The sequence below is a fragment of the Saccharomycopsis crataegensis genome (genome assembly GCF_037102585.1).
Source record: "Saccharomycopsis crataegensis DNA, jcf7180000000098, whole genome shotgun sequence".
In the NCBI taxonomy this organism is placed as follows: Eukaryota; Fungi; Ascomycota; class Saccharomycetes; order Ascoideales; family Saccharomycopsidaceae; genus Saccharomycopsis; species Saccharomycopsis crataegensis.
This window is the reverse complement of record NW_027043838.1, coordinates 362,214-387,871: the sequence shown is the minus strand read 5'-3', so window position 1 is coordinate 387,871 and position 25,658 is coordinate 362,214. Positions and strand designations below refer to the sequence as shown.

The 25,658-nt window shown below is 37.2% G+C and overlaps 11 protein-coding genes across 11 annotated transcripts; 4 read left to right on the top strand and 7 right to left on the bottom strand. All coding sequences in view use genetic code 12, as the record gives it.

Annotated features, from left to right (window-relative positions):
- Positions 1-138: 138 nt before the first annotated feature.
- Positions 139-4,740, top strand: DNA2 (bifunctional ATP-dependent DNA helicase/ssDNA endodeoxyribonuclease DNA2; the record flags this gene model as incomplete). Its single annotated transcript, XM_064999437.1, has 1 exon — positions 139-4,740. The coding sequence occupies one exon, from the start codon at positions 139-141 to the stop codon at positions 4,738-4,740; it is 4,602 nt and encodes a 1,533-aa protein (XP_064855509.1).
- Positions 4,741-5,443: 703 nt separating this feature from the next.
- CDC5 (polo kinase CDC5) lies at positions 5,444-7,393 on the top strand (the record flags this gene model as incomplete). Its single annotated transcript, XM_064999436.1, has 1 exon — positions 5,444-7,393. The coding sequence occupies one exon, from the start codon at positions 5,444-5,446 to the stop codon at positions 7,391-7,393; it is 1,950 nt and encodes a 649-aa protein (XP_064855508.1).
- A 239-nt stretch (positions 7,394-7,632) lies between these two features.
- PRP4 (U4/U6-U5 snRNP complex subunit PRP4) lies at positions 7,633-9,114 on the bottom strand (the record flags this gene model as incomplete). The annotated part of the gene is made up of 1 exon (XM_064999435.1): positions 7,633-9,114. The coding sequence occupies one exon, from the start codon at positions 9,112-9,114 to the stop codon at positions 7,633-7,635; it is 1,482 nt and encodes a 493-aa protein (XP_064855507.1).
- Positions 9,115-9,407: 293 nt separating this feature from the next.
- On the top strand, positions 9,408-11,171 carry GAS4 (1,3-beta-glucanosyltransferase; the record flags this gene model as incomplete). The annotated part of the gene is made up of 5 exons (XM_064999434.1): positions 9,408-9,524; positions 9,617-9,742; positions 9,804-10,064; positions 10,134-11,032; positions 11,153-11,171. The coding sequence occupies 5 exons, from the start codon at positions 9,408-9,410 to the stop codon at positions 11,169-11,171; spliced, it is 1,422 nt and encodes a 473-aa protein (XP_064855506.1).
- A 252-nt stretch (positions 11,172-11,423) lies between these two features.
- DASC09_058490 (F-box protein) lies at positions 11,424-12,935 on the bottom strand (the record flags this gene model as incomplete). The annotated part of the gene is made up of 1 exon (XM_064999433.1): positions 11,424-12,935. The coding sequence occupies one exon, from the start codon at positions 12,933-12,935 to the stop codon at positions 11,424-11,426; it is 1,512 nt and encodes a 503-aa protein (XP_064855505.1).
- A 727-nt stretch (positions 12,936-13,662) lies between these two features.
- DASC09_058480 (uncharacterized protein) lies at positions 13,663-14,514 on the bottom strand (the record flags this gene model as incomplete). Its single annotated transcript, XM_064999432.1, has 1 exon — positions 13,663-14,514. One exon carries the CDS (start codon positions 14,512-14,514, stop codon positions 13,663-13,665), a length of 852 nt encoding a protein of 283 aa, XP_064855504.1.
- Positions 14,515-15,432: 918 nt separating this feature from the next.
- On the bottom strand, positions 15,433-16,776 carry KGD2 (dihydrolipoyl transsuccinylase; the record flags this gene model as incomplete). Its single annotated transcript, XM_064999431.1, has 1 exon — positions 15,433-16,776. The coding sequence occupies one exon, from the start codon at positions 16,774-16,776 to the stop codon at positions 15,433-15,435; it is 1,344 nt and encodes a 447-aa protein (XP_064855503.1).
- Positions 16,777-17,112: 336 nt separating this feature from the next.
- DASC09_058460 (uncharacterized protein) lies at positions 17,113-19,743 on the bottom strand (the record flags this gene model as incomplete). The annotated part of the gene is made up of 1 exon (XM_064999430.1): positions 17,113-19,743. The coding sequence occupies one exon, from the start codon at positions 19,741-19,743 to the stop codon at positions 17,113-17,115; it is 2,631 nt and encodes an 876-aa protein (XP_064855502.1).
- A 723-nt stretch (positions 19,744-20,466) lies between these two features.
- On the bottom strand, positions 20,467-22,236 carry DASC09_058450 (uncharacterized protein; the record flags this gene model as incomplete). The annotated part of the gene is made up of 1 exon (XM_064999429.1): positions 20,467-22,236. The coding sequence occupies one exon, from the start codon at positions 22,234-22,236 to the stop codon at positions 20,467-20,469; it is 1,770 nt and encodes a 589-aa protein (XP_064855501.1).
- Positions 22,237-22,827: 591 nt separating this feature from the next.
- DASC09_058440 (uncharacterized protein) lies at positions 22,828-24,255 on the bottom strand (the record flags this gene model as incomplete). Its single annotated transcript, XM_064999428.1, has 1 exon — positions 22,828-24,255. One exon carries the CDS (start codon positions 24,253-24,255, stop codon positions 22,828-22,830), a length of 1,428 nt encoding a protein of 475 aa, XP_064855500.1.
- A 242-nt stretch (positions 24,256-24,497) lies between these two features.
- DDP1 (polyphosphatase DDP1) lies at positions 24,498-25,150 on the top strand (the record flags this gene model as incomplete). Its single annotated transcript, XM_064999427.1, has 2 exons — positions 24,498-24,549; positions 24,624-25,150. The coding sequence occupies 2 exons, from the start codon at positions 24,498-24,500 to the stop codon at positions 25,148-25,150; spliced, it is 579 nt and encodes a 192-aa protein (XP_064855499.1).
- Positions 25,151-25,658: the final 508 nt, after the last annotated feature.

Here is a 25,658-nt window from a genome sequence, read left to right as displayed (position 1 = left end):
TGAAACCCGAGTGTATGTATATGCAGATGAACGCGAAAATTTTATCATCAAAAAAAAAAAAAAAATACTGAAAATAATGTCGCGTCAGTAAGCTCATCAAGCAGGCTATTACATAGGAACTTTGTCAGTTGCTCCACCATGGCTTCTGAGAAGAGAGCTTTTAATAGGGTCTCTTCCTCACCAAAGAAGAAACATGGCTCGTCCAAGAAGAAGCGAGGCTTAGATAAATTTGTGTCAAAAAGTATTAATCTCCCAGTCAACAATCTTTTAGGGGATAAGCTCTACTCTAAACTCCATGAACCCAATATCCTTAAGACGAAACCCCATAATACATTGTTAACTAGGCCAAAAAATATCACATCGCCCAGTAGACCTGTCATCCAGAAAAGTATTGATGAAAACAGTCAACTAGATCAAATTTACTGGTCGGGCGATGCTGGGAATAAGAATGGGGAGTCCAGGTTACACAAACATGATTGCGACAAAAAAGATGCCAACAAGCCTTCTATCAATGATGAAAATGATGAAATTGAGTTCCGGAGAGATATGCTACCAGACTTTAGGCTAGATCCAATATCACAATTGGAAAAGAAATATAATACCAACCTCAATATGTCTAATCAGCAGGAGAATTCTATCAAGAATATATCAACCCAGAAATTCTCTTCTCTACATTCCTTCTCCCCAATCCCAGATTGGCTGCTGTCATCTTTGAGGAAGTCTGGCATTCGCGAAAAGTCTAAATCTTTAAGTTTAAACTCAAGTAAATTGTTTGCGAGGATTGGAAGTGATGGGAAGTTGAGAACAAATAGCAGTCACGGTAATGGTGATCAGCCCAGAAAAAGCTCGCTACAAGAAATACTATCGGAACTCAAAAGTACTGAAAAAGACAATAATATGTGTGGAAATACAACATCAGAGATATTAGACAAAGGTATTAGTATCAATGATTATCAACGTGATGACTTCTCCGACGACTTTTTCGATGAGCTAGCAAACAGTAAAGCTAATCGATCTGTCGGTCTTGAAAAAAGAACGTCAAAGCCTGTGGTTGATAATAATGATGAATTTAATGATGAATTTTCCAGCGATGACGATTTCGATTTCAACGAGTTAGAGAAAAAGTTAGACATGAAAAGCCAGCCAATCGTGGTTAGTGCGCCTCCCAAAAAACCATTAACTATGTCCTTTAATGATGTTGTTCAAAGTACTCCTAGCAAACTAGAGAAAACTAATGTAATTGAGAATATCCCGAATAATCAAATAGCAAATACTGACTCCAATGACATCACGAATACAACATCCTTTGATGATTCTGGAGAACTTGACTATGATGATTCCGAAGAGGAAAGATTATTGAGTAGATTCACTTTCACTCAAAAGGATAGACAATTTTCAACACAACAGGAAAATAGAATAAAGAACACAGATTTATTGGGTGCAGCCATCTTTTCAAAAGATATCAATAGTGACGGAACAGAGGAGACTAAAAATTTTAAGGACAGTCTTAAAGATGTAAACCTTGCCAAAATTGCGATTAAACGAAGCTGGCTTCATCGCTTTGAGGTGCTTGAAGTGCATGAAAAATCATACAATCTTAAAGGAGTGAAAAAAAATCAAATAATCTTGAAAGTAAAAGACAAGGACAGTAAAATTAGGAATTTGGTGGTCAGAGAGTCTTGGCTATTGACTACCTATGACGTTGGTGAAGTAATTCATGTTGTGGGGGAGAACCCGACAGTAATTGATAATGACCATAATTATCTCATTTTGAATCCAGATACTTTGATTTCTGCTACTACTATGGGAGAATCGCTCAATTGCGAAAGAAAGAGCTCGTTACTCGCAAGATTTAATTTACCAGGTGAATCTTCCAAGCCACTAATTGTTGGAAATATTGTTCATGGGATTTTACAAGAATGCATGGTTTCTAAGTCAAATAGCTCAAAGTTTATTGAAACTCTCTTGAAATCTGCTATCCACAGAAACCTTATTGAAATATTGGGTATTGGCGAGACTGAACAGTCGATCTATGAAGAATGTCAGGTGCATATCGGTTATATTAAAGACTGGGTAGGTAAATACATCTTTGATTCTGATAAATCCTCAATATCAACATTTGGTAAAGGAGAAACTAGCAAATTTTCGATCAGCAAAACTTTAGATATTGAGGAGAGTATTTGGTCACCAATTTTTGGATTGAGAGGCCTAATTGATGCGACAATTGAATCTTCGCTACAAGATAGCAAGAAATCTGGTAAATTTATTGCCCCATTAGAAATTAAAACTGGTAAGGAATATCTTTCACATAAGGCACAAACATCTCTCTATACTTTGTTGATGAGAGATAGATATGAGATGGATGTCAATTTTTTCATACTAGTTTATACAAAATTTTCTCAGACTACCAAATACGAGATTGATAGAAGAGACTTAAGAATGTTGTTGATAAAGAGGAATTCCATTTCCAAGTTTTTAAAAGAAATCCAGCCACAGCTTCCTCCGTTGGCGAAGAACTCCATGTGTGATAGATGTTTTGTAAAGGAAACTTGCATGCTATTTAATAAATTAGGAGAAAATGGCAGTGAAGAGGATAGTGGTTTCCAGCCAGGTGAATTCTTGACTCATACTGAACACATTGCGCCAGAGTATGGTGACTATTATAAGTATTGGGAAGATTTATTGAATAAGGAAGAAAATTTCATAAATAAATTGACAAAGGAAATTTGGATTTTTACTGGCGAAGAGAGAGAAAAATCAAATGGGAAAGCTATTTCTGGCCTAAAAATTAAAGATGTAACTTATGATGCTTCCACAGGTTATTATACGTATGCATTTGAAAGAAAGAGTCAAGGAACCTCCTATGAATATCCTCTGATGACTTGGTCTCAGGTTGCCACCCATGATCATGTTATTGTCAGTGATGAAAATGGCCATTTTGCTATTTGTTTTGGATTTGTTAGTATGATCAGGGAAAATTTGATTAAGATAACAACACAAAGAAGACTAGATCACTCAAATCTGAGGATGCCTAATTTTGATGTTATCAAAAATCAAAGTTTTCAGAGTGTTTTGGAACTGGACCAAAACCTCACCGGCTTATCATTAGATTCAAATTCAGAAAGCCGAGTTTACAGGATTGATAAGAACCCGGCATTCCATGGATTAAAATTAGCGAGGTATAACTTGCTTGAATTATTTTCTAAAGATTCCAATGGTTTAATGAGAGATATCCTTGTAAAAAAAAGAAAGACTGATCCATCTCCAGTTCCATTGATTGACTATAAGCTTGACCAATCAAGATTCAATGAAGATCAGCTCAGTGCTATGAAAAAAGTATTTTCCACTAATGATTTTTCACTTATTCTTGGGATGCCAGGTACCGGAAAAACTACTATTATTACTGAGATTATTCAGCAATTAGTCAAGAATGGCAAAACCGTCTTGATTGCTTCATATACCCATTCTGCAATTGATAATATTTTGATCAAGCTTAAGGAACAAAAAATGGTAGATTTTGTTAGATTGGGATCTTTAAACAAAATCCATCCGCTAGTGAAAGAATTTAGCCCATTATCTGATAACTTCGATATCAAAGATAGCCAAGGACTATATGACGCCTATAGAAAACCATCTGTTGTTGCTACTACATGTCTAGGCGTTACTGATTGGGTTTTTAATACGAGAAAGTTTGATTATTGTATCATCGATGAAGCATCTCAGGTCGCCATGCCAGTTTGTATAGGGCCAATTAGGTTCTGTGATAGATTCATTTTAGTCGGTGACCATTACCAGCTTCCGCCATTAATTACCGCACCACTGGCAAGAAAGGGCCTCCTGAAAAGTTTGTTTAGGATGCTTTCGGAGGATTTTCCTGATAGTGTTGGCGAGCTAGCTCATCAATATAGAATGTGTGAAGATATCATGTTGTTATCTAACACTTTGATTTATAATGGGAGATTGAAATGTGGCTCAAATTTGGTTTCTAGGCAAAGATTAAAGATTCCAAGACCCGAACAGTTGCAACAACATATAACAAAAGAAAACATCAGGCCAGAGCATGATTGGATAAAGAATATTGTTTTTAAAGAGACCAACAGAGTTATTTTCTTGAACCATGATACCATTAGTGATGCAAAAGAAAGAACTTTGGGTGATAAAGTCGATAATCCAGTCGAGGGGGTCTTGATTTATGAGATTGTTGAATCATTGTTGGCATGTGGGGTCCATGAATCATCGATAGGTGTCATGTCCTTGTACAGGGCTCAGATTAGATTATTGACAAGAAAACTCTATCAAAGAAAGGATGTGGAAATTCTAACTGCTGATAGGTTCCAGGGTTTGGATAAAGACTGTATAATTATCTCTTTAGTCAGATCAAACGAGAAACAAATGGTGGGGGAATTGCTAAAAGAATGGAGAAGAATCAATGTGGCAATTACTAGAGCTAAGAGTAAATTAATTATCTTGGGCTCGAGAAAAACCTTGAAAAATTTGGCGACTATTGAGGCTTTTATGAATATTATTGAAAGTCGGGGATGGTTGTATGACTTACCATCTAATGCTGTGCAATGTTATGAGTTTTTCCTCCAGGAACCAAACTCTTGTTCGTTACAAAAAGGAGATTCAAACTCTAGATCACCACAAAAGTCATTCAAGGAGAAGACTAAATTGTCAAAAAAGTTGCTTGATAACCATTTGTTGCTTAAGAATATTGTTGAAGAACTGAAGTCAAGCTAAGTTGAAATGAGAAATGAGAGAATGATTATTGTACTATAGTTACGTAATATATTTGTATTATGATTTACCTACAGATATATGCTTCCACTGCTTGTATTTTATTTATATTGATTGATTTTTTTGTAGAATCACCAACCCAAGAAACTGTGCAGTAATAAACTGTACAGGTGTGGAGGCCGAGATATTGATTGGCCGTTGGTTGTGTCAAAGTCATGCCTGCTTGTTTGGGTTCTCTTATTTACTTAAGTTTGTTTGTTTGTGATGTTGTTAACCCTATTTCGAAAGATTTTCGATGTTTTTGTTTACCTAATAAACAAGGACCCCCTAAAATATTTCCCAAATAATATTATTTGTTTACCTTTTTCCCAAAATAGCATGATGCATTATGTGGTTAGTGGCCCCGGGTGTAAACAAAGGGCGGCCAGTATAAAAAGTCGGTATATTCCAATGTTTTTGTGTCACTTGGAGGTCTTAACGCTGTTTTGTATTTGTGGACTATCGTTTGTTTTTTTTGGTTTTAGTTTCGGTTTTCCTAGCTATCACTTCAATACCCTCTTTTGCTTCTGACTTGTGTACACTCTTTCACTAACCACTGTGTTTTTCAAAACACTGTGTGCAAATTTTCATTCTTTTTAAAACCCAAATTTTAAAACATTGTTCTTCATAAATCCAATTTTATCATCAGTTATACAAATAAATCATCATGGTCAACACCCGCGGTCAGCCTTTGCAAGTTCTTGGTTCCAAAGAATTGAACTCAAGAACCAATCTTCAAGCCAGAAATCAATATGATCAACACAGAATTGAGAAACCAAAGAAGAAGAAAGAAAAGTTATCCTCATTGTGTAAAACTCCGCCATCAACTATCAAAACGAGAAGTGGAAGAGAGTACAATAGAGGATCGTGTCTAGGTGAAGGTGGTTTTGCCCGTTGTTTTCAAATTAAGGACGATACTGGTAGAGTCTTTGCTGCTAAAACCATTGCTAAGGCATCGATCAAGAACGAAAAAACAAAAACTAAACTTTTGTCAGAAATCAAGATCCATAAATCAATGTCTCATCCTAATATTGTCCAATTCGTTGATTGTTTCGAAGACGATGTCAATGTTTACATTTTGTTGGAAATTTGTCCAAACCAGTCACTCATGGATTTATTGAAGAGAAGAAAGCTTTTAACTGAGCCAGAAGTTAGACATTTTATGATCCAAATCATTGGTGCTATCAAATATATGCACAGTAGAAGAGTTATTCACAGAGATTTGAAATTAGGGAATATCTTCTTCGACCCAGAAATGAATTTGAAGGTCGGTGATTTTGGTTTGGCTGCTGTTTTACCTCAAGGCAAAAGCAAGAAATACACAATCTGCGGTACACCGAACTATATTGCCCCAGAAGTTTTGGCAGGAAAGTCTGTTGGCCATTCCTTTGAAGTTGATACATGGTCAATTGGTGTTATGATGTATGCCTTACTTTTTGGTAAGCCACCGTTCCAATCTAAGGAAGTCAAGGAAATTTATGAAAGAATTAAAGAAAATGATTACCACTTCCCAATTGACAAAGACGTCTCTGATGAAGCTAAAGAATTGATCACGGACATTCTTTCAACAAATCCTTTAAGAAGACCAACCATGGATGAAATTCTTCAATATCCTTGGTTCAAAGGCCCATTTCCACTGTCTTTGCCAAAAGATATTTTGGTTAGTGAACCTGATTTCAGTTACCTCACTCCTCAAGAATCATTACAAAACTTCTATAACGTTCAGAAAGCCGCTGGTTTGGTTAATACTGTTTCTAAGAACCCAATTGAAATCTTGAAATCTGACTTGGAGTCCGAGAAGCCGAAGAAGATCTTACCTCACTCGTTATCACCTGGTAATGCTAAGAGTAAATACAGAGAAATGATGGTCACTGACCCAAAGATGATCAGAAGAATTTCTGCTGAAATAAACACTACCCCTCCAATGCTTCTGAAGTCTGATGAAATCCTCGCCAAAGAGTGTTTAGAAACCCTCAATGGTATTAATATTTGCCAGAGACAAGCTAGAATGAGATCAACCACCTCATCGGTTCAAATCACTTCTAAACCAGTCTTAGTTAGTAAATGGGTTGACTATTCCAATAAGCATGGTTTCTCATATCAACTATCAACTAATGACATTGGTGTTCTTTTCAACAATGGGCACACAATGCTTAAGTTGGCTAATGGCAAAGATGTTTGGTACATTATTAATGATTCCAATGAAGGTTGGATTGCTGACAGTTATGTCATTGATAACTTGCCAAGTGGTTTGAAGAGAGAAGGTGAAATTGTTAACTTTTTTGACAAGTATATGAAGACCAACTTGTGCAAAGTTTCCAACGAAGATTCCGATAGAGGAGATGATGTTTGGTTAAGAAGATACAATCGCTGTGACCCATATGTTATGTTTGAATTAAGTGATGGTTCATTCCAGTTCAATTTCAGAGACCACCATAAACTATGTATTAGTAGTAAAGGTACTATTGTTACTTATATTTCTCCAAGTCGTTCTGCTCATTCTTTCCCATTAGTTGATATTCTTAGATATGGTGGTATCCCAGGCCACCAGGAGATCGAATTTGACAAGAAATTCTCTATGATGAAGGACGCATTGAGGGAAAAGGCAGTTGTTTAGTTATAGAATGTTGGTTTTGTTTCTGGTTTTTATCACTTCGTATTATTGTTACCCATACTTTCCTTTCTTTTTTTTTCATCTTCATTCATTGTATTTCTTTTCTTTCTTTACTCTTATTATAACGGTTGTTCTTTGTCAGATATAATTTCATGTTGCGTTACATTGCTACAATTAATTGTTCGTAAACAATACATTGGTAAAAAGAAAAAAAAAAATCGTTACAATTATAATACAATCTATCATATAAAATCATTAGTGGACCATAGCTTAATTGATCTATCCCAGCCACTGCTGACGATTTTGTCACCTGTAGAACTAATATCACAGCTCATTATTTTATTATCGATATGCCCGCGTAAAGTCTTAACATTGACCCAATTATCTGCCGACCATATCTTTAAAGTTCCATCATAAGAACTACTCAATAAAAACTTTGAAGATGGATTCACTGGCAAATCATTTCTGAGAAAATCGGCGAGTTGGGTTCCTTGATTATGATGAAAGAATGTCAAACCAGAAACAAGCTTATTATGCGCTGGAATAGTAAATAATGGTCTATCATTATAAAGATATTCTTTGTACCCCACATTATTCATCTTGTTAGGAGTATATCTCAAATCCCATATCTTTATAGTACCGTCTTTACTACCGGTGGTAACTTGGTATCCATTATCAGACCAATCTAAACACATGATATCTTTGACATGGCCATAAAGTGACATAATTTCTTTTCCGGTACGTAAGTCCCAAATTCTTCCGATAGCATCCAAACCACCCGACGCAATCAACGCACCATCCTTCTGAAATCCAATACTATGTACCTCTTTGGCATGACCTTCCTGAAGATATAATTCCTTTTGAGTTTGAAGATCCCAAAGTCTCCATGTTCGATCGTACGATGAAGATGCAAGTAACTTTCCTTGAGGATGAAACTTAGTGTCAATAATTCGTGATTCATGGCCTGATAATGATGCTAATGGGTTCGCAGAGTTGAGAGACCATAAAAGAATTGAATTGTCATTAGAATTGGATGATGCTAGGCATATCAGGTTTGGATCTTGAGAAGGGGTTGGATACCAGTCTAACCCACTAATCTTGTTATGTAGTTGGTTTGCATGTGACTTGATTGGGGCACCAATGTCTTTTGATGTTTCAAGGGTGTCGGCATTGAGAATCTTAAGATCCCCAGCCCAGGTTCCAATGGCAATAAGAGAATCATTATGGGGTGAGAATTTCGAAGCAGAAACCGCCCTGGTGGAAATGATGTTTGATCCGACGAGATCGAATTTTGAAAGCCCAGAGTTTATTCCGCGGCGATACTTCAATACTTCTGTAAACTCAATCTCGCTTTCCCTTTGTTGTTGGATTATTCGAGATTTTGTGCCATTTAGTGAAAACTTTGTGAGGTCATATCTTATATCTAGCAATTCTTCTGGTCCAGGAGTCCAAAATTCTTCATCCTCATCTTGCTCCTCATCTTCATCCATTTCATCAGATTGCTGTTCATCTTCATACATGGCAGACACATCATCAATAGTCAGCTTTTCACTTTTTAACTTCTCTATAAGTTTGATTAATCGATTTCTTCTATCAGATTTATCTTCCCCAAAGTACGTTACTGGCTCTCCCAACTTTCGAAGTTCCAACCGCACATCTTCATCCAATGTGGGTACTTTTCCCTGGACAGCTTGCTCTATTGATGTGGGAAGACTTATATTCATTATTATTCGTAGTGCTCTATCCTATTGTATCCCCTGATATATTTCTATATATATATATATATATATATATATATATATTTGCATGCTGAACTGAAATATACTGCGATGATGTTTTTTTTTCATTTATTTTTTTTGGCTGCTATTACGTAAGCAGGTATAAGATGCAGGAGGGTTGCTCAACATGAACACAAAAAGCGGATTATGTTTACTTTTGTGCTTATTTCAACTTGTCTGCTGACACGTCCTTTCTTTATTCTTAAACTTATCATCAAATAATTTAAACAAATTAAATTATGGTACTCGGTGTGATATTGACATTCTTGGTACTCAGTATTTGGGCAGTGACTGGATTTGTGGAACCGATTTCCATTAAAGGTAGGCATTTCTATGGGAGCCAAACCAATCAACCAGTATGTTACTTGTTTTCTTCCATCTTTACTCAGTCTACTTTGGCACTCAAATAGCACATGTTGGGACATTATTGACTAACAAATTACATTAGTTTTTCATCAAAGGAGTTGATTATCAACCTGGCGGATCATCTGGCGTCTCTGGCGGAACAGACCCTCTTTCCGACCCGGAATCGTGTGCAAGAGACATAGCTCTATTCCAAGATTTGGGAATTAACGTTAGTATCCTCCACTGAAAGTGTTTGTCTTCACTATTACCAACTTACTGACTCTCGATAGACGATTCGTGTTTATTCTATCAATCCTAATTTGAATCATGATAAGTGTATGACACTCTTGGCTATCGCTGGAATTTATCTTGTCTTGGATGTGAACTCACCATTAAAGAATCAACATTTGAATAGGTATGAGCCTTGGAGTACCTACAATGAGCTCTATGCTGAGCATGTTTTTAAAGTTGTTCAAGAATTTGCAGCTTTTAATAACACTTTGGCATTTTTTGCTGGAAACGAAATTGTAAATGACAGAATATCCGCTAAGGTTAGTACTTGGACCTTTGAAAACAATTACAAACTCCAGAAGTCATTAACCCTACTAACACATTAATAGGCATCTCCGATCTTTATTAAAGCTTTGGTAAGGGATATGAAAGCTTACATGGCAAATCACATTGAAAGAATTGTGCCAGTTGGGTACTCTGCAGCAGATGATCTATTATTTCGTACATCTCTACCAGATTACTTACAATGCGATGAAGGAAGTGGTGAGGATACTTCCATTGATTTTTATGGTGTCAATTCTTATCAATGGTGCGGTAAGCAAACTATGCAGAGCAGTGGATACGATATTCTTGTCAAGGATTATGAAAATTTCCCAAAACCAGTTTTTCTTTCTGAGTATGGATGTAATACCATCAGACCAAGAGGATTTCAGGAAGTTGAAACAATTTATTCTTCGGATATGACTCATATTTTCTCGGGTGGTTTAGTCTATGAATTCCATCAAGAAGCAAATGAGTATGGTTTGATTAAATACGATTCATATGGGAATGTCCGTTTATTACCAGATTTTCACTCCCTCAGAAAATCCTTCTCCAATTTACAAATCAGTTATGATAAAGGTGTTATCGAAAAAGAAATTAATGGCAAAAAAGGATTTCTCAGTAAAGAAGTTATGACTAAAGCGACAGCTTGTGATAGTGAATATGAAAATATTGTTACTGATTCAAAATTACCAGATAACCCAGAAATACGATCGATGATTGAAACTGGAGTTGTAAGTGATAAGGGAAAGTTTGTTCTATTAACAAAAAAGGATTTGAGTTCTAAATTTAAAGTTTTTGATGTGAATAATATTCCTTATGGCCAAGCCACAACTATCAAAATTGCGGATTCTTCAAATCAGAATAGAGAAGAAATTACAACAATTTCAAGTGATCTGTCAGAAAAGAAGAAGAAGAAGAAATCAAAAAATGTAATTATGAAATTTTTCTTCAAAAACGATGGTAGGTATGTTACAATTTGTTTTCTTTATTCACTTTATTTTTATTTCTCAATCTTTTTCTTCTTACTCTCTTGAAGAGGATTAATATCTCCTATAATTAATTTATATACTAACTAATCTTCTAGCGAACCCCATAGTACCTAAAAATTTAACTAAATATGCAGTTAACAATTTCTTATTTTTGCTTGCTTTGTTTTACCTTTGACAATCCTTTACAGTATGATTTTCCCTGGTGACTTTGTTTAAATTCCAAATGGCTACTGTGAACATGTCTTAATGAGAAGTTTAATAATTTTCTGTAGTCACAAGAGGTCTTTAAATAAGGAATCATCACAATGTATCCCTTAATAAATCGAGCACAAAACGTGGCTGTGATAAAAAAATCTGTAATTACTCTTAATAATAGTATAAAAGATTTCCTAAATTGTCGATTATCTTGACTTTAGTGATATCAACATTTCTAGAAATGTCGTCTCTATCTGAATTAATATTGTTTGGGAGAGAGGGCTCATATATTGGAGCTAATAAGTTTTGCCAAAATTGAAATCCCATCCTACCATTTCCCAAATATGTTTCCCTGGGTCTATCTAGATTGAATGTGATATTGGAAGTGGTTGAAAGTAACTCAAGAAATGAATGGAGCCCAATCAATGGTTCACTAATCATTATGGGAGAGAAGGCATGCTTGTTAGAAATCTTTTTCGGGCAGAAGTCTTGAAATATCAACAGAGATTGATGATTCCCATTGAAGAAGTCGACATTAGTGAATTCAACAATTTCAAAACCCTGGAGTGATCTGAGAAATTGGAAATGTGATGCGAATTTTTCGGAAAAATTTGATAAGAAATGACATTCTTTTGTTTGAGAACTAGATGAGGGATCTGAAGCTGGTAGATAGAAAGTCAATTCAGGAGACAGAAAACACTGGGATGAGAGATCAATCACGAGTTTGGAAGGGAAAAGTTTATTGCGGGAGAGTAAAGCACGGCCGAATTGTTTTGCTAGTGTCATGATATGAAGTGATCCGATATCTTTCAATTCCAAATGATGCAAATTCGGGAATTTCGGTGGTAGTTGGGTGATGACGAAATATGAAAGCCTTGTATTTTGTAATAGGAGGTGCAGTGTTGAATTATGCGAGTTGGAAATCGAGGAAATCGATGAGGAATCGATGAGGAAGTTTTGCAAATGGAGTTTCTTGGTAATTATCTTTGGAGGCAAGTGACGTGATGGTTCGTAAGTTAGGCCGGAAGACATGCTACATACGTGGATATATGGGACTGAGACGATGCAGTCATTGGTGATCAAGTTTTTGGGAGAGTTATTGAATGAGAAACTGTGAGTTATTTGGTTTAGCTTAAGAAATTTCAAATTTGGTAGCTGGTATGAAATGTTAGCAATGAGATCTGATGGGTCTCGTTCGTTTACCAACCGTGGTTCTGATAATTGGTTCAAAGTTGTTGAGCTGCTTGAAAGAGATAGTGAGGACGAGTACTCCAAGAAGTTATCATATTCTTCCGGCATCCAAGCATGATGTTTGGCGATGCAAGCAGCCTCATAAGTATTATCATAATCCTCCGGTCTTAACGTAGTTCTGCTGCCAAATTGAAAATTGGTTATTTCAGTCTGGTCTGCACATATTCGGAGATGGATGTTATAGTCTTCTTGGATTTTTTTTATATTGAATTCCAAATGTTCGACTTTCGTTTTGAACGAGCAATCTTGAGAAGTAATGATGTTATGTAACGAAATCAATGATTCAAATGAGCTAGTTTTTATTGATTTGTAGAGCCGCGAATTGTTAACGATATTCTGAAATCTACTATTGAGCTGCGCTAAAGTTGCGAGACCCGAATTCAGAAGATAACCCGTAATATGAAGCCATATTTCGGGAGGAAGCTTCTCCATTAAATTTACAATTTAGTTTTCTGGTTATAATCTTTTTAATATCAAATTCTTGATATTTTTCGACTTATTATCAATTTTTCCTTTCTCTTTTCTTTTTTTTAGAAGTTGAACGTTTCTTTTGCATCATCATGCACTGAAAAAAAAAAAAATTAAAATAGAAAAAGAAATAGGAAGTATTAACCAAATACACATGCTTATATATACCAAATACACATGCTTATATATATTTGTGTTTATTGTTTATACATACTACATTACTCCGTGGTTTATTAACATTGTAACCTTATAATCAGCTACGAAGCTCACTCCGGAGTTTCTTCCTGTCAAAAAAAGAAAGGAAGATGCTGCTACATAAATTTTCCGGATTCGTAAATTTTAATTTGCGATTCCAAACAACAGTCATGGAAGAAGATATTATGATTAAATTTTATGAAAAGTAGAGCTAATAAAACGATGCGTAGAAGAAAAAAATAAACAAGATAACAGGAAGTCAATGCGATGATGAATGCTAGTTTTGTGAAGATAAGGAATGTATCATGAAAACGACAGAAGTGGTGAAAAAGCTGATAAGCAAAAAAAAAAAAAAAAAAAAGTTAATAATATATGTATGTGATGGATCAATAGAATAAGAGATCATTAGAATTTTTTCAACCCAGTTGAAAAAAAAAAAAAAAATCATGAAAGGTGCTTCCGATTGGAAAAGGCAAAATAGGAACAAGAGGCAACTTCAGGAGAACTTCTCCATCATAGAGCTGTTTCTTGTTGGCACTCCAAAAGCTGGGTCCATCATTCCCATTTGAGATTGATAATAAGACATTTCTCTGTCAATTCCCATCTTGATACTGACAATTGTCATGAATAACAAGCATGTGAAACCGATACCTAACAATACCACCCCGATCCAAATCAAGGCTCTGGCACCATTACCGTAGTGAGTTTCCAAGCTGAAGTAATCGTCAGCCATTACTTCCATCAACTTGGTACCGGTCAAGGTATTGGTTTCTTGCCAAACGGCAGCCACTAAGGACAAAGAAAAAGAGAAGAACGCCCCTCCGGTTGAGACGACGTACCAGATCAGAGCTTCACTTGGTGGAACAATAGCAAAGGCAAAGATGGTAAAGAATGAAATAATAATGGCAACCACAAGAATCCAAGGACTCATGCAATCGTGACGGAACATGTAGGCAGTGTTTTTGAAAAACACGGCAAGATCTTCATCTGGAGGTGACGAACTGTTGAAATTGGAGTCATTTATGAGTAATTCGGTTTCGTTTCTGTGACATTGCCAGCTTCCGGTACTGGTAGAAGTTTCTGTCTGGATGCACGTTGAGAAGTACCCGACTCTAACATTCAATTTGGAAATTGTGTCCAGATAGAAGTATTCTGTGTTGTCTGAGCCAATATAGGTGAGCTTGGCGACGTAAGCCGACTTTGTGACGTTGCTGATACAACTTCCAACGACGATACATTCGAGAAGAACGTAGAGGAACAACATAAACACTAGAATGTGTCTAGGACGAACCTCTGACATTGACATTCTCTCGAATTGATAGTTTCTATATGGCAATGGAACTTGCATATTGGATTGTTGGGGGAAGAGGAAAATATAATGACTCTGCTACTTAACTATTAAATTGTGGTGAGGGAATTGATAATTGGAGGTAATTATTTTGCGAATATTGGATTGGGAGGAGAGAATACAAGATAAGATAATATTCTAATCAGTGGTTATTGGAATGAGTCCCCCTGTATAGTTAAAATAATGCTATTTCAGAATTATTGTGAAATTTGTGGGATATAATAACAATAAAAAAAAAAAAAACAAGCAGCTCCCCAAATATTTATATATCCCGCCTCTTATTTTGAATTATTTACCAATATTTCGCACCACAAAAGAATTTTCTTCCGATTGTTGATGGTCTTACTAGACGTTGTTTACCTTTTCCCCAAACCATGCAGGTAGTGCCCGCCACGGGCAATTTGGGAAAATCTTAGACGGCGGAAGAGTGTAGGTGACACCAAGGGAATAGATCAATAATAATAAATGATAATAAGGTGGTGTCAGAAAACTACAACTTATCCGCTAAATGAAGAAGTAAATAAACGGATTCGTTTGACGAATTGTCCTTAATAAGACCGTATCTGAGCAGAGAAAACGACGTGCCTGATATTTTAAAATCTGTGGAAACGTTAAGCAGGCAGTATGTATACATATAATACTATTATTTAAGTTGAAATATCTAACCCTAAAATATTAGAACCCTGAGAAAAACTATTGCAGACCCTGTTAGGTTGTTTATAGCCTTTTTAGTTATTGTACTTTATTCAAGATAATTGCATCAGGTTCCCAGTCAGTATATTACCACAGCATCAACATAATAATCTACACACAGGCATCTGAACAAAATATTATATTACTTTTTTTTTGTTTTGTTTATGGTATATTATTGTATTTAATAAAATGATTTGAGGTTAACGAAATTACAAGATTTGACCCTTACATCAACATCATCTTACCTGGGTCTTCAATCAATTCCTTGACAGTCTTCAAGAAAGTAACAGCTTCTCTACCATCGACAATTCTGTGATCGTAAGTCAAAGCCAAGTACATCATTGGTCTTATGACAACTTGACCGTTGACAGCAACTGGTCTTTCCTTAACACCGTGCAAACCGAGAACGGCACATTGTGGCATGTTGATGATTGGGGTACCATAAAGGGAACCGAAAACACCACCGTTAGAAATGGTGAAAGTACCACCAGACATGTCTTCAAGAGTCAACTTACCGTCACGGGCCTTCTTACCAAGGCTGGAGATTTCTTGTTCGATTTCCAAAACGGTAAGAGATTCGGCATTTCTGACAACTGGAGTGACCAAACCCTTTGGAGTGGCAACAGCGACAGAAATGTCAACGTAGTCGTGGAACACGGTGTCAGCACCATCAATTTGAGCGTTAACAGCTGGAAGTTCCTTCATGGCCAAAGTGGCAGCCTTGGAGAACAACCCCATGAAACCAAACTTGATACCCTTTGATTTGATGATTTCGTCCTTGTATTTCTTTCTAAGAGCCATGACAGCACTCATGTCAACTTCGTTGAAAGTGGTCAATGAGGCAGCAGTGTTTTGGGATTCCTTAAGACGTTGGGCAATTCTCAATCTCATACGGTTCATCTTGACACGATGTTCACCTCTGCTGAAACCAGTGAATGAGCCGGATTCAGTTTCTTTTGGAGCTGGGGCAGTGGTTTCCTTCTTTGGAGCTGGAGCTTCCTTCTTTGGAGCAGCAGCTGGGGTTGGGGCAGCAGCAGCAGGAGCTGGAGCTTCTTCCTTCTTTGGAGCAGCTTCTTCCTTTGGAGCAGCTTCTTCCTTTGGAGCAGCGGCAGCTGGGGCTGCACCGCCGGCTGGAGCTGCACCTGGTTCGATACTAAGCAAGTTGTCACCAACGTTAACGGTGTCTTCTGGAGCAAAGAAAAATTCCTTGATGGTACCACCGATTGGGGAGTTGACTTCGACGTCAATCTTATCGGTTTCAATGGTAGCGATGGTTTCATCTGCGGCAACATAGTCACCAACTTGTTTAGTGAATTCCTTAAGGGAACCTTCGGTGATAGATTCGGCCATATCTGGGACCTTGACGATTTGGGCGTTCCATTGGGACACAGAAGAGTGGAAAGATCTCAAGGGCTGGAGACGTTGGGATTGTTGGTAGTTGTTGTTAACTTTGTTAGAGGTGTTGATGGAACTGAAGCATCTGATAGTGCTGGCCTTGGTTTGGGTACGGACCACGGCACGAGCAGCCATGACGGCGGAGCTCTTACGAAGAGAGGATCTGGCAAACATTTTGATAGTGGATAACAATAATACTTTCGCTATGGCACTGGTTTAAGGAAGCTGATCGAAGAATTTTGTTGTTTTTTTTCTTATAAACGTTACTTTATCATTGGGGGGGTTTGCTTATGTAATGCGGTCCCCGTGATTGGCTTCTGTGCACGTTGCGGGGCCGAAATCGAAGAAAAAATTGCCCCAACATGAAAAGTGTCAGGATATTGACAGATATAATAAGCTCTGGGTATACTTAAAGCAATCACTCTATAAATATCGATGGCTTGTATATTCATAAAATAAATAGAAAAAAAAAAAAAAAAGCTATAATACATTAGTTGGGAGGAGATGCGATCAAATCTCTTTTGGGCTTTTAACTTTTCCTATCGGTTTCAGGAGCACGGCTGCCAAGGTCCGAAAAATGGTAAGCAGCTTCAGCAAATCGATCCCAGCTTTCTCTACCTTGAGAAAACAAGCCAATTTCCCATTATTCATCGCCATATCACTAATCTTCAACATTTTATCTAATTCTCCTGATAAAATTTCTATGACGCTGTAATATTTCTTTGTCTTAATTTCTGAATCGATGGCCTTCATCTTCCTATCAAGATCATTGAATGTAGACTTTTTCCGTTTATATATTGGCTTTTGGCTGTCTCCACATAGACTAACGGTATTCAGAGCGAAATATATTTCCAATAACTCCATGATTCTCAAATCTCCCCATATGTTTACTAGACATATAATCCCATCAGCCACGATTCCCACTTCTTCCTCACGTAACACATCATTCTCACCAAGCCAGAACCAAAATTCCAAAGTTTTAATGAGAATTGTCAATCCTTTAAGGAAGCGGAGATCACGTTTATACGATTTTTCAAAATCCTTGGCATCAAGTGACATTTGAATGATTGTAATTGTCAATATCTCATGCATCACAACTCTCATTTCATAATGTAATATTCCATGGGCTACCGATAACTCAGAGTCTCCTGCCAGCAGCTTCTTATTAAAATTTAGCAATAATGTGCCCAATGACTTTAAAATTCTGAGTTTTTCTTTTTCCAATCCATGTAAGGACTTTAACTCCGAATCCTTGCATGAAGAATCACCAAAAATAGTTGTTGTCACTATTTTCCGAACTAATGGTACATAATAAACCAACTGGTCGTTTTGAAAGGTGAGTGACTGATCACCCTCATTTTGCAAAATATTCTTTCTGATATTTTCAGGAGCAAATTCCGAGAGTTCTGAACTTGGTAACACTAAACCAGGCCAAGAAATTGTTAATGGACTAGATGATAAGCATGAAACTAACAAATCCAAAAATTGAAGCCTAAAGTAACTCTTTTCCAAAAAGTATCCATGATGCTCGATTCCTCGATAATACTGCCCCGCAATTGTCATGGCCGTTAGCTCTCCTAAGTCAAAGGCACGATTGGCAAGCTCATTCTTTCTTCTTAGTTCATGGTTTGTTTTCTGGGTTTTGCTGGGATCATAATTTTTTTGTATTTCAGTTTCGATAATGGTGCAATGAGTTTCAAAATAAAATACTTGGAATTCCAACCCGACCAATAACGCCTGAAACATTAGTGTGCACTGTTTTGATGGAACTACCTGCTTATTAATGCGGTATAATAATATTAACTTTTGTTTTAGTTGCCTAAAGAGGGAATATATGTAGACTAGTAGCCTTCCCCGGTATGGTTTACTTGGAATATCAATCACCTCAGTTTGTAGAGCATGTATACTGAGACTTAAGAGAACAAAACATCTTAAGTCAATCTGAGATTCCTCCTTCTTATTATCACCAGAAATAGTGTGAACATAATCTTGCAAATCGTCATGATCAATATAATCAAATTTTTCTACTGAATGAGCAATCACTTTCAGTAAGAATTGAGTTGTCAACTTCATATCCTGAAAAATATCAGGAAACTGAGAGAAATTGGAATAATCATTGTATGAGCAGAAGCAGAACCTCATAATGATTAGTGAGAATTGGTGTGGTGTAAGTTTGAACAAAGGGATTCCAGATCCTTTAATTAATTGTGAAAGGTTCATGGTGGCAGTATTTTTCTTCGATGATGGTTTTGGAGCCTCCTTAGAAACCATACCATTTTTATCCTCAGGGTTATTGGTTGGTCTCTTTAAACTTCTGATTGGCACATCTTCGGGAATCATTTCATCTTTATCATTATTGGCTGGCCTCTTTATACTGCTACTCGGCTCTTTTTGAGAAATTTGCCCACATTTCTTATCTTTATTGGCTGGTCTCCTTTTGTCTTCAGTTGGCTCTTTTCTGCTGATCGTCTGTTTCTTTTTGTCTTTCACAGTTTGTGTCTTTTTTTCTCTAATTCTCACATTTTCCTCCATTAATTCTTTGTTAGGATCAGGCAACTGGAAGTAACTTGTGGCATTTGAGTACAAGAAACTTTCCGTGAGAACCCAATCCACATTTTGTGAGTTAACTTTAAAAGAGAGGGTGCTGCAATCCTCTTGTACTGCTCCGATTCTTTCGGTATGCAGTATATTTGGAATGCTGATAACTTCATCGTCTCTAGAATTGGATTCATAAATAGGATATTCACTTCCTCCTTCGTCGGCTGTGGCATTGGGTTTGTATAAAACAATTCGCAGAGACTTGTGGCGTTTGGGCTGTGGGAAGTAGCTGTCGTTACGAAGATCATCGTCATCGGAAACTTCGTAGATTGGACGTGATGTGTAAGTTTGTAGTCCCTTTGGAGTATTTGTGTGGGTTATTGAATCATATTCTGGATCCTTTTTTTCGTTAGCATCATCCGCTTTTTCCATGGCAACATCACCATCGACCTTATTTCCATTGCTCTGGTTTCTATTATTCTGGGGTTCAGTACCATTTAATTTTGATTTCGGCTTCTCATCACCTTTGTTTCCCGCACGGGAACCTTTCTTCTCCTTACCAATTCCCTTGCGGTTCTTTCTCACATCACTTGCTCTTCTCATACCTGATATATCGACGACAACTTAGCGCTCTCACTGTTGATCAGTTCCTCTCACACCAGACGACTCATGCTTTTTTGAAGTTAATTGACATTTCCAGACCGGGTGATCTCCTTAAATTATTTGTTGTTTTGTGTACCACCCATGTGGTACAATTGATTTGTGGACAATTTTAAATGGCTCAGATTACTGGCGATATCATCAATTAAAGAAAACTTTTGCCTTTATTAGCAAACCGATGCAAAATGGTTAGGTCTTTCAGTGTGAAAGTCAATTGTAAAAAAAAAAAAAGGAGAAAATGTCAAAGAAAATGGCAAATAAAATGTTCTTGAAAACTCTAGAAAAAAGATTTTTGTAGTTCAATGGTAAAACAAAGATGAAAATTAGCCTTAGTAGCCATAATGTATGAAATAATATTGAGCTAACGATCTAAGCAGATTATCAGGCTATGAATAGTAATTTGGAGAGCAAGAAAGTGCAAGAAAAATAGAAAAAAGCGTTAAGCGTTAAAAGCATTAGAAAAAACCTTAGAAAGAAACATAGAAAGAAAAACATTAGACATGAGAAATAAACGAAAGAAACTTGAGAAATATGAAAAGAAAGAATTGGAACAGCTGTAAAGTAACTGTGAAATATGATGTTAGATATGCTAAAAGTAAAAATTTTTATAAAGCGTTTTTTTTTTATTGTAAATGAGTAACAATTTGCAATTATAGTAAATTTTGATTATCCCCTCATTCCTACCATCTTCATCAATGCAGCCCGGGCATCACAATCACCTGCTCCATTTTCGTCTATTGAGTCATCGCTCATGAAACTGGCATCCAATTTAACACCATTTCCAAAAGCTGGAATCATGGTCTTTGTAGGAATATTAGTGGCAAACACTGGATTGTGAATGATATGTGGTCTATGAAGTTTTTGTTGCCCTAACTTCCCGTCCAGCTCTTCTATTTCTGAATTGGTTTCAAGAGTTTCGTCAGTAGTTGGGTTCGATGGTCTAGCAAAGAAGTCTTCAGCCATTGCGATAGCAGGAAATGGAGATGAGGGCAAAAAGTGACGGTTGTTTTGTGTGTCATACCGAGGAGACGACATTAATGATGGAGTAGTTTTGTTTATGGTACGGCGAATGGTGTCACTTCCAAAAGCCAAGTTATTATGAGGGAAAGCAACAGGGAGCGCGGTGGTTGGAGGACGAGAAATAATGGCTCTTCCCGAGCTGTCTACCGTCAAAGAGATTCCGCTAGTGTTCACCACTGGTCTATTATGATTAATAAGATACTTTTCAGGAAAGTCATCATCTTCCTCATCACTACTGAATTCAAGGTTCAGAATAGTCACAGGAGGCAACAATGGGCCAGGAGCTTCATCATTAGATTCCCCGTCGACATTTGCCTTACATCTTGGTGGATGAGCAAACTCCAAATCGGAATCGTCTTCAATTTCTGGTTCACCCGAACCTCGCATTTGACTAGGGGATGGTTTAATTTCCATGGCTCTCACAGAGATTTTCGTATTGTTGCGAGATGACGAGGCAGAAGTAGGAGTTTTCATATAATAGCCGTGGAAAACCGGTGACGATTGAATGATTGACGAGAAATTGAATCCTGCAGCTGGACTACAGGTAATGTCGGCAGCAATCAAAGTTTCATTGTGATTTTGTTGATGTTGAAGAGTTTGTTCATGATCAACTTGGAGATTAATATGATCGTCATGAAGAAGCCGATGGTGATGGTCGTTATTAATAGTTAAAGTGCTAGGAGACGTTGGAAGGCCAGTTGGTGAGGTAACAAGATTGACATCGTTATGTTGCTGATGACGACTTGACACGATAGGGGAAGAGAAAAAATCACCATTGAGAAGATTTGAAGCTCTAGAAAAGTCTGGATTTTTCGTACCAGAGAACATTGGAGACGAAAGAAGAGAATTTGGGTCGATTAGTCCGTGGTTATCAAGGGGGTTAACGACTTCATGGAGATGGGAAACACGGTAATTCTCCTTTTCTCTTTGATTACGAGCAATAACACTATTTCTGAAATTTAGGAAAGATCTATCCTCATCATTCTCTTGCTTTTGAATAAGAATTTTTCCTTGGTGAGATTTTTTGTCACTGTTATGAGACTCTATTTCGGCAGTGCCACCAATCTCAAATAATCTTCTTGTGATTGGGGTCCATTTCTTCTTATGATCAGATCCAAAGGATAAAATCAGTCCTCCTTTAGGCTTAGGAGTAGAAAGCAGTAGACCGTGGTTTTGTAAAGCAAGGACCGCCTTTAGTTTTTGGGCAGTTGGCAGCACCTTCATTGTTGGGGATCTATGGTTTGGGGAACCAGCTTTAAGAACAGCTGCTGAAGAACGAGCTACTTTCAAACAGGTTGCCTTTTTAATTTTTGAATTGGAAAGATTATCATTTCTGGCTTTCAAGGGTCTACCGCGACGACGCTTGATTGGGGAGTCTTGAGCCATGAGAATTTCGGTCGACGAAGTGGGGGCCATGGATGGGTGAATAGAGATATGAATTAGGTGAAATTTAGGAAACTGATAGTGGCATATAAGTTAGATGGAAGTAGACTGGAGTTGAATATTATTATTGAATAGTCAATAGTTTTGTCTGTGATTCAATTTTTTTTTCTTTGTATTGGGCAATGCTTTTGAAAATTGTGCAAAAAGATGAAGGAAAGCCTTGACCTTATGGTGTGTCAACTGGAAGCTGTCAAAAGAAGAAGGGCAGTAAGACTAGTGACCACAGTGCAGTAAAGTATATGTGATGGTTTAGGTGTTTGTTTATTATTTAAGGGGAAAATGGGTCAATTTGATCGGTGTTTCAGAATAGGGGAGGGCCTGCAAGAAAGTTCATTCAGTTTCCTCACGGTGTGTTTTGCAGTAGTAAAATAGTGGGTGGAGTTTGTCAACCGATTACCAAAACAGGCAAGAAAAAAAAAAAATCATCCTGGTTGTCAAAATACTACGCGACGCGCGTTGCTAAGAAGAGACCTGGTGTAATTAAATTGATAACGTGAATCTCTGACACGTGCTAATTCACGTGGAAATCTCGCATCACTCAACTATATAATACATACATCATGACTATTTATTCTCAAAGCTTATAAATAGTTCTTGTAGTCGTTCTTTGATGTCATCTAGTTGATCCTTCAGGTCCTCAAAGTCATATTCCAAATCTGCAACCGTGTTCCTCTTCTCCTCCCGCAAGTTTGTGAGGTCCTCTTGCAACTTCTCAAGTTTCATCAAGTGCCCACCAAACAGGTCATTTTCCGCTAGCATCTCCTGCTTGATCCTTTGGTAATCACTACTCAACTTTGGGAAAGTATCAAATAACTCCTTCTTTTGTAATTGTGCCCGCTGGTAATTTCGAATATCTTGTAACTTTGAATTCCCATTTAGCTCAACTTCAATCCCTTCAAAATTCTCCTTGAGAGAGTCCCCTCTCAGTATTTCATCTAGGTTCCCTCCTCCAAGGTTCGTTGCATGCCCTCTATGTTCTTTCTTTTCGGAGGCTCCATCTATCCAAATCTTGTCTTGTTCTTTTCCTTCCTCAGATAATATATTAGTGATTGGCACTGTAATAGCATTATATATCCTCTGAGCTTCCCATCGAGAAACCTCTTCATCCTCCTCTATGTTATCAAGGTTGTACTCATATAGTTTACTTTCAATCTCAAGCATTTTCTCCACTGGTTCATTGTGAATCATGTCAGAAGCGGCAATGCCTTCAAGCTTTTGGTCCTCTTTACTGTCCTCACTTTCTTCGTCTGATGAAGAATCCGACATCTCAATATCAATGGCATCAGAATTTATAATTTTTTTTCTTTCTTGAGCCTCAGATTGCTTGTTTCGAAGGTACAATTTCTGGGATTTAATTTTTGCAATTTCTGTATCGTCGTAGACTTTGATCTCTTCTTCATCATGCACATCTTGTGATTCACCATCATTATCGCTATCACCCATATATATATCGATCTCAGCTGGATTTTCCTTGGGTTTTGGAGTTTCTTGGAGTACTTCTCCGGGCTCTTCCAGTACTGTTTCCGACTTTTGCTTATCCAACCCACTTTTCTTCTGATATTGGTTCCTCTGTTTCATCACCAATCTCTTCAAATTCAAACCATCATAAGAATCATCATCTTCACTGTCACCATCACCTTTTACTTTATCATCATCAACATCACTATCACCCAATAGCTGAACATTCGCCTTGTTTCTCCTTATCTTTACCTCCTTCTTCGGCGGCTTGAAGCTATCGCTATCCTCGCTTGTGTCTGTGTCCATCCCAATATTGATAGCAACTTTCGCTAGTTTCCCGGTGCCTCCGCCGCCCATTCGTTTTCGCTTCTTGCCAAAACTTTTATTCTTTTTTGATAGTGTAGTAGATGAGATCAAAGATTCTTCTTCCTCTTCCTCTTCACTGTCCCCACCATTCGTGGCTAACGTCGCGCTATTTGTGGAGATTTTTCCATTTGATTTTCGCGACTTAAATATTGAAGATTCCCTCGCCATTTTTATTTCTCTCTGACTGGTAATGATGTAAATGATATTTAAACTGGCGCTCTATTGGAATTACAATGATAATTGATTTATTTTTTTTTGTGCTGTCCTTTCAGGGGGTGCCGCACACCGCGACCCAATGAGCTTCATAATCAGGACATTTCCTTTTTTTTTTTTTTTTGCAAAGAAAAGAAGTAGTCAAGTTCCCAAGTTCACTAGAGGTTATTAACTCATCACCTATTCAATTGAGTAACATGTCAGGTATAAACAAGGAGTCACAGTCCCGTGTCGGTCGGGAGAATCAAGGTACGCATCATTTGATAACGTGGAAGTCGAATTGTGGGGTATAATGTTTGTTGTTTTCCCCCTAACATATGTAGCTTATGCCTCTAATGGCTCACGTCTTGTTGCTGGTGGTGTAATCTTATCCGCGGATCATGAACGTGTGTTGATGATCTCTTCCACTGATAAGCGTAGATGGATCATTCCAAAAGGGGGAGTGGAGTTAGATGAGGTTGAAGATTATAGCAAAGCGGCCATCAGGGAAACTTGGGAAGAAGCTGGTGTCGACGGTAGAGTTGCAAAATACCTTGGAAAAATCAATGATCATCGAATGATTAAAACTCTGGGATGTGAAGGCAACTCCAAATCTTTTCCCCCCTTAGCATCATCCGTAGAGTATGCGGACCCTAATAATTTCATCACCAAAGATGGCACTAAGCTTGTTCCAAGGAGTGAGTATCACTTTTATGAAATGGCTCTTGTTAAGATCTACACAGAATGGCCAGAGAAACATAAAAGAGATCGTCACTGGTTCGACTACGCTACTGCAAAAAGAGAGCTTGAGAAGAATGATGGGCTGGAATTGCTTGAAGCATTAGAAAAAAGTTCAATCGTGAAAGATTGACTTCAATATGTCAGTTGGTAGTCAACAGCTTTCCTGTTAGTGACATCTTTTGTCGTTTATTTTCTTTTTCTCTTCTTTCTTTTTCCCTTTTTTGTTCATTAGTTGTTTTTAATTTTCTATATTCTATTTATTTCTTCTCTCTTGATTCATAAATAGAACTATATTACTTATGGTTTTGGTATTTTTTTTACTACTGAATTATATTTGGCTTCAACCTCTTTTTTTGATTTTATGAATGTAAATTTCAAGCAGTTTTGTATTTTTGTGTATATAGTTGAAAGATATCGTTCTGATTTCCATTAAAGATGTAGTTTAAAATGACTAACAAGACTCTTTAAATTTCACCACGAAAAAGAAAGAACTTTTCTCACCTTATTCACAGATAGTTCAGATGAGACCTTTTGTTCGCGTCTTTTGTTTTATGCATATCAGAAACAAAGTTCTCTTTGACAGCTTTGAAGACTGCAAAGGCCTCAAACTAACAGGATGATAAATTTTTAGCCAATTA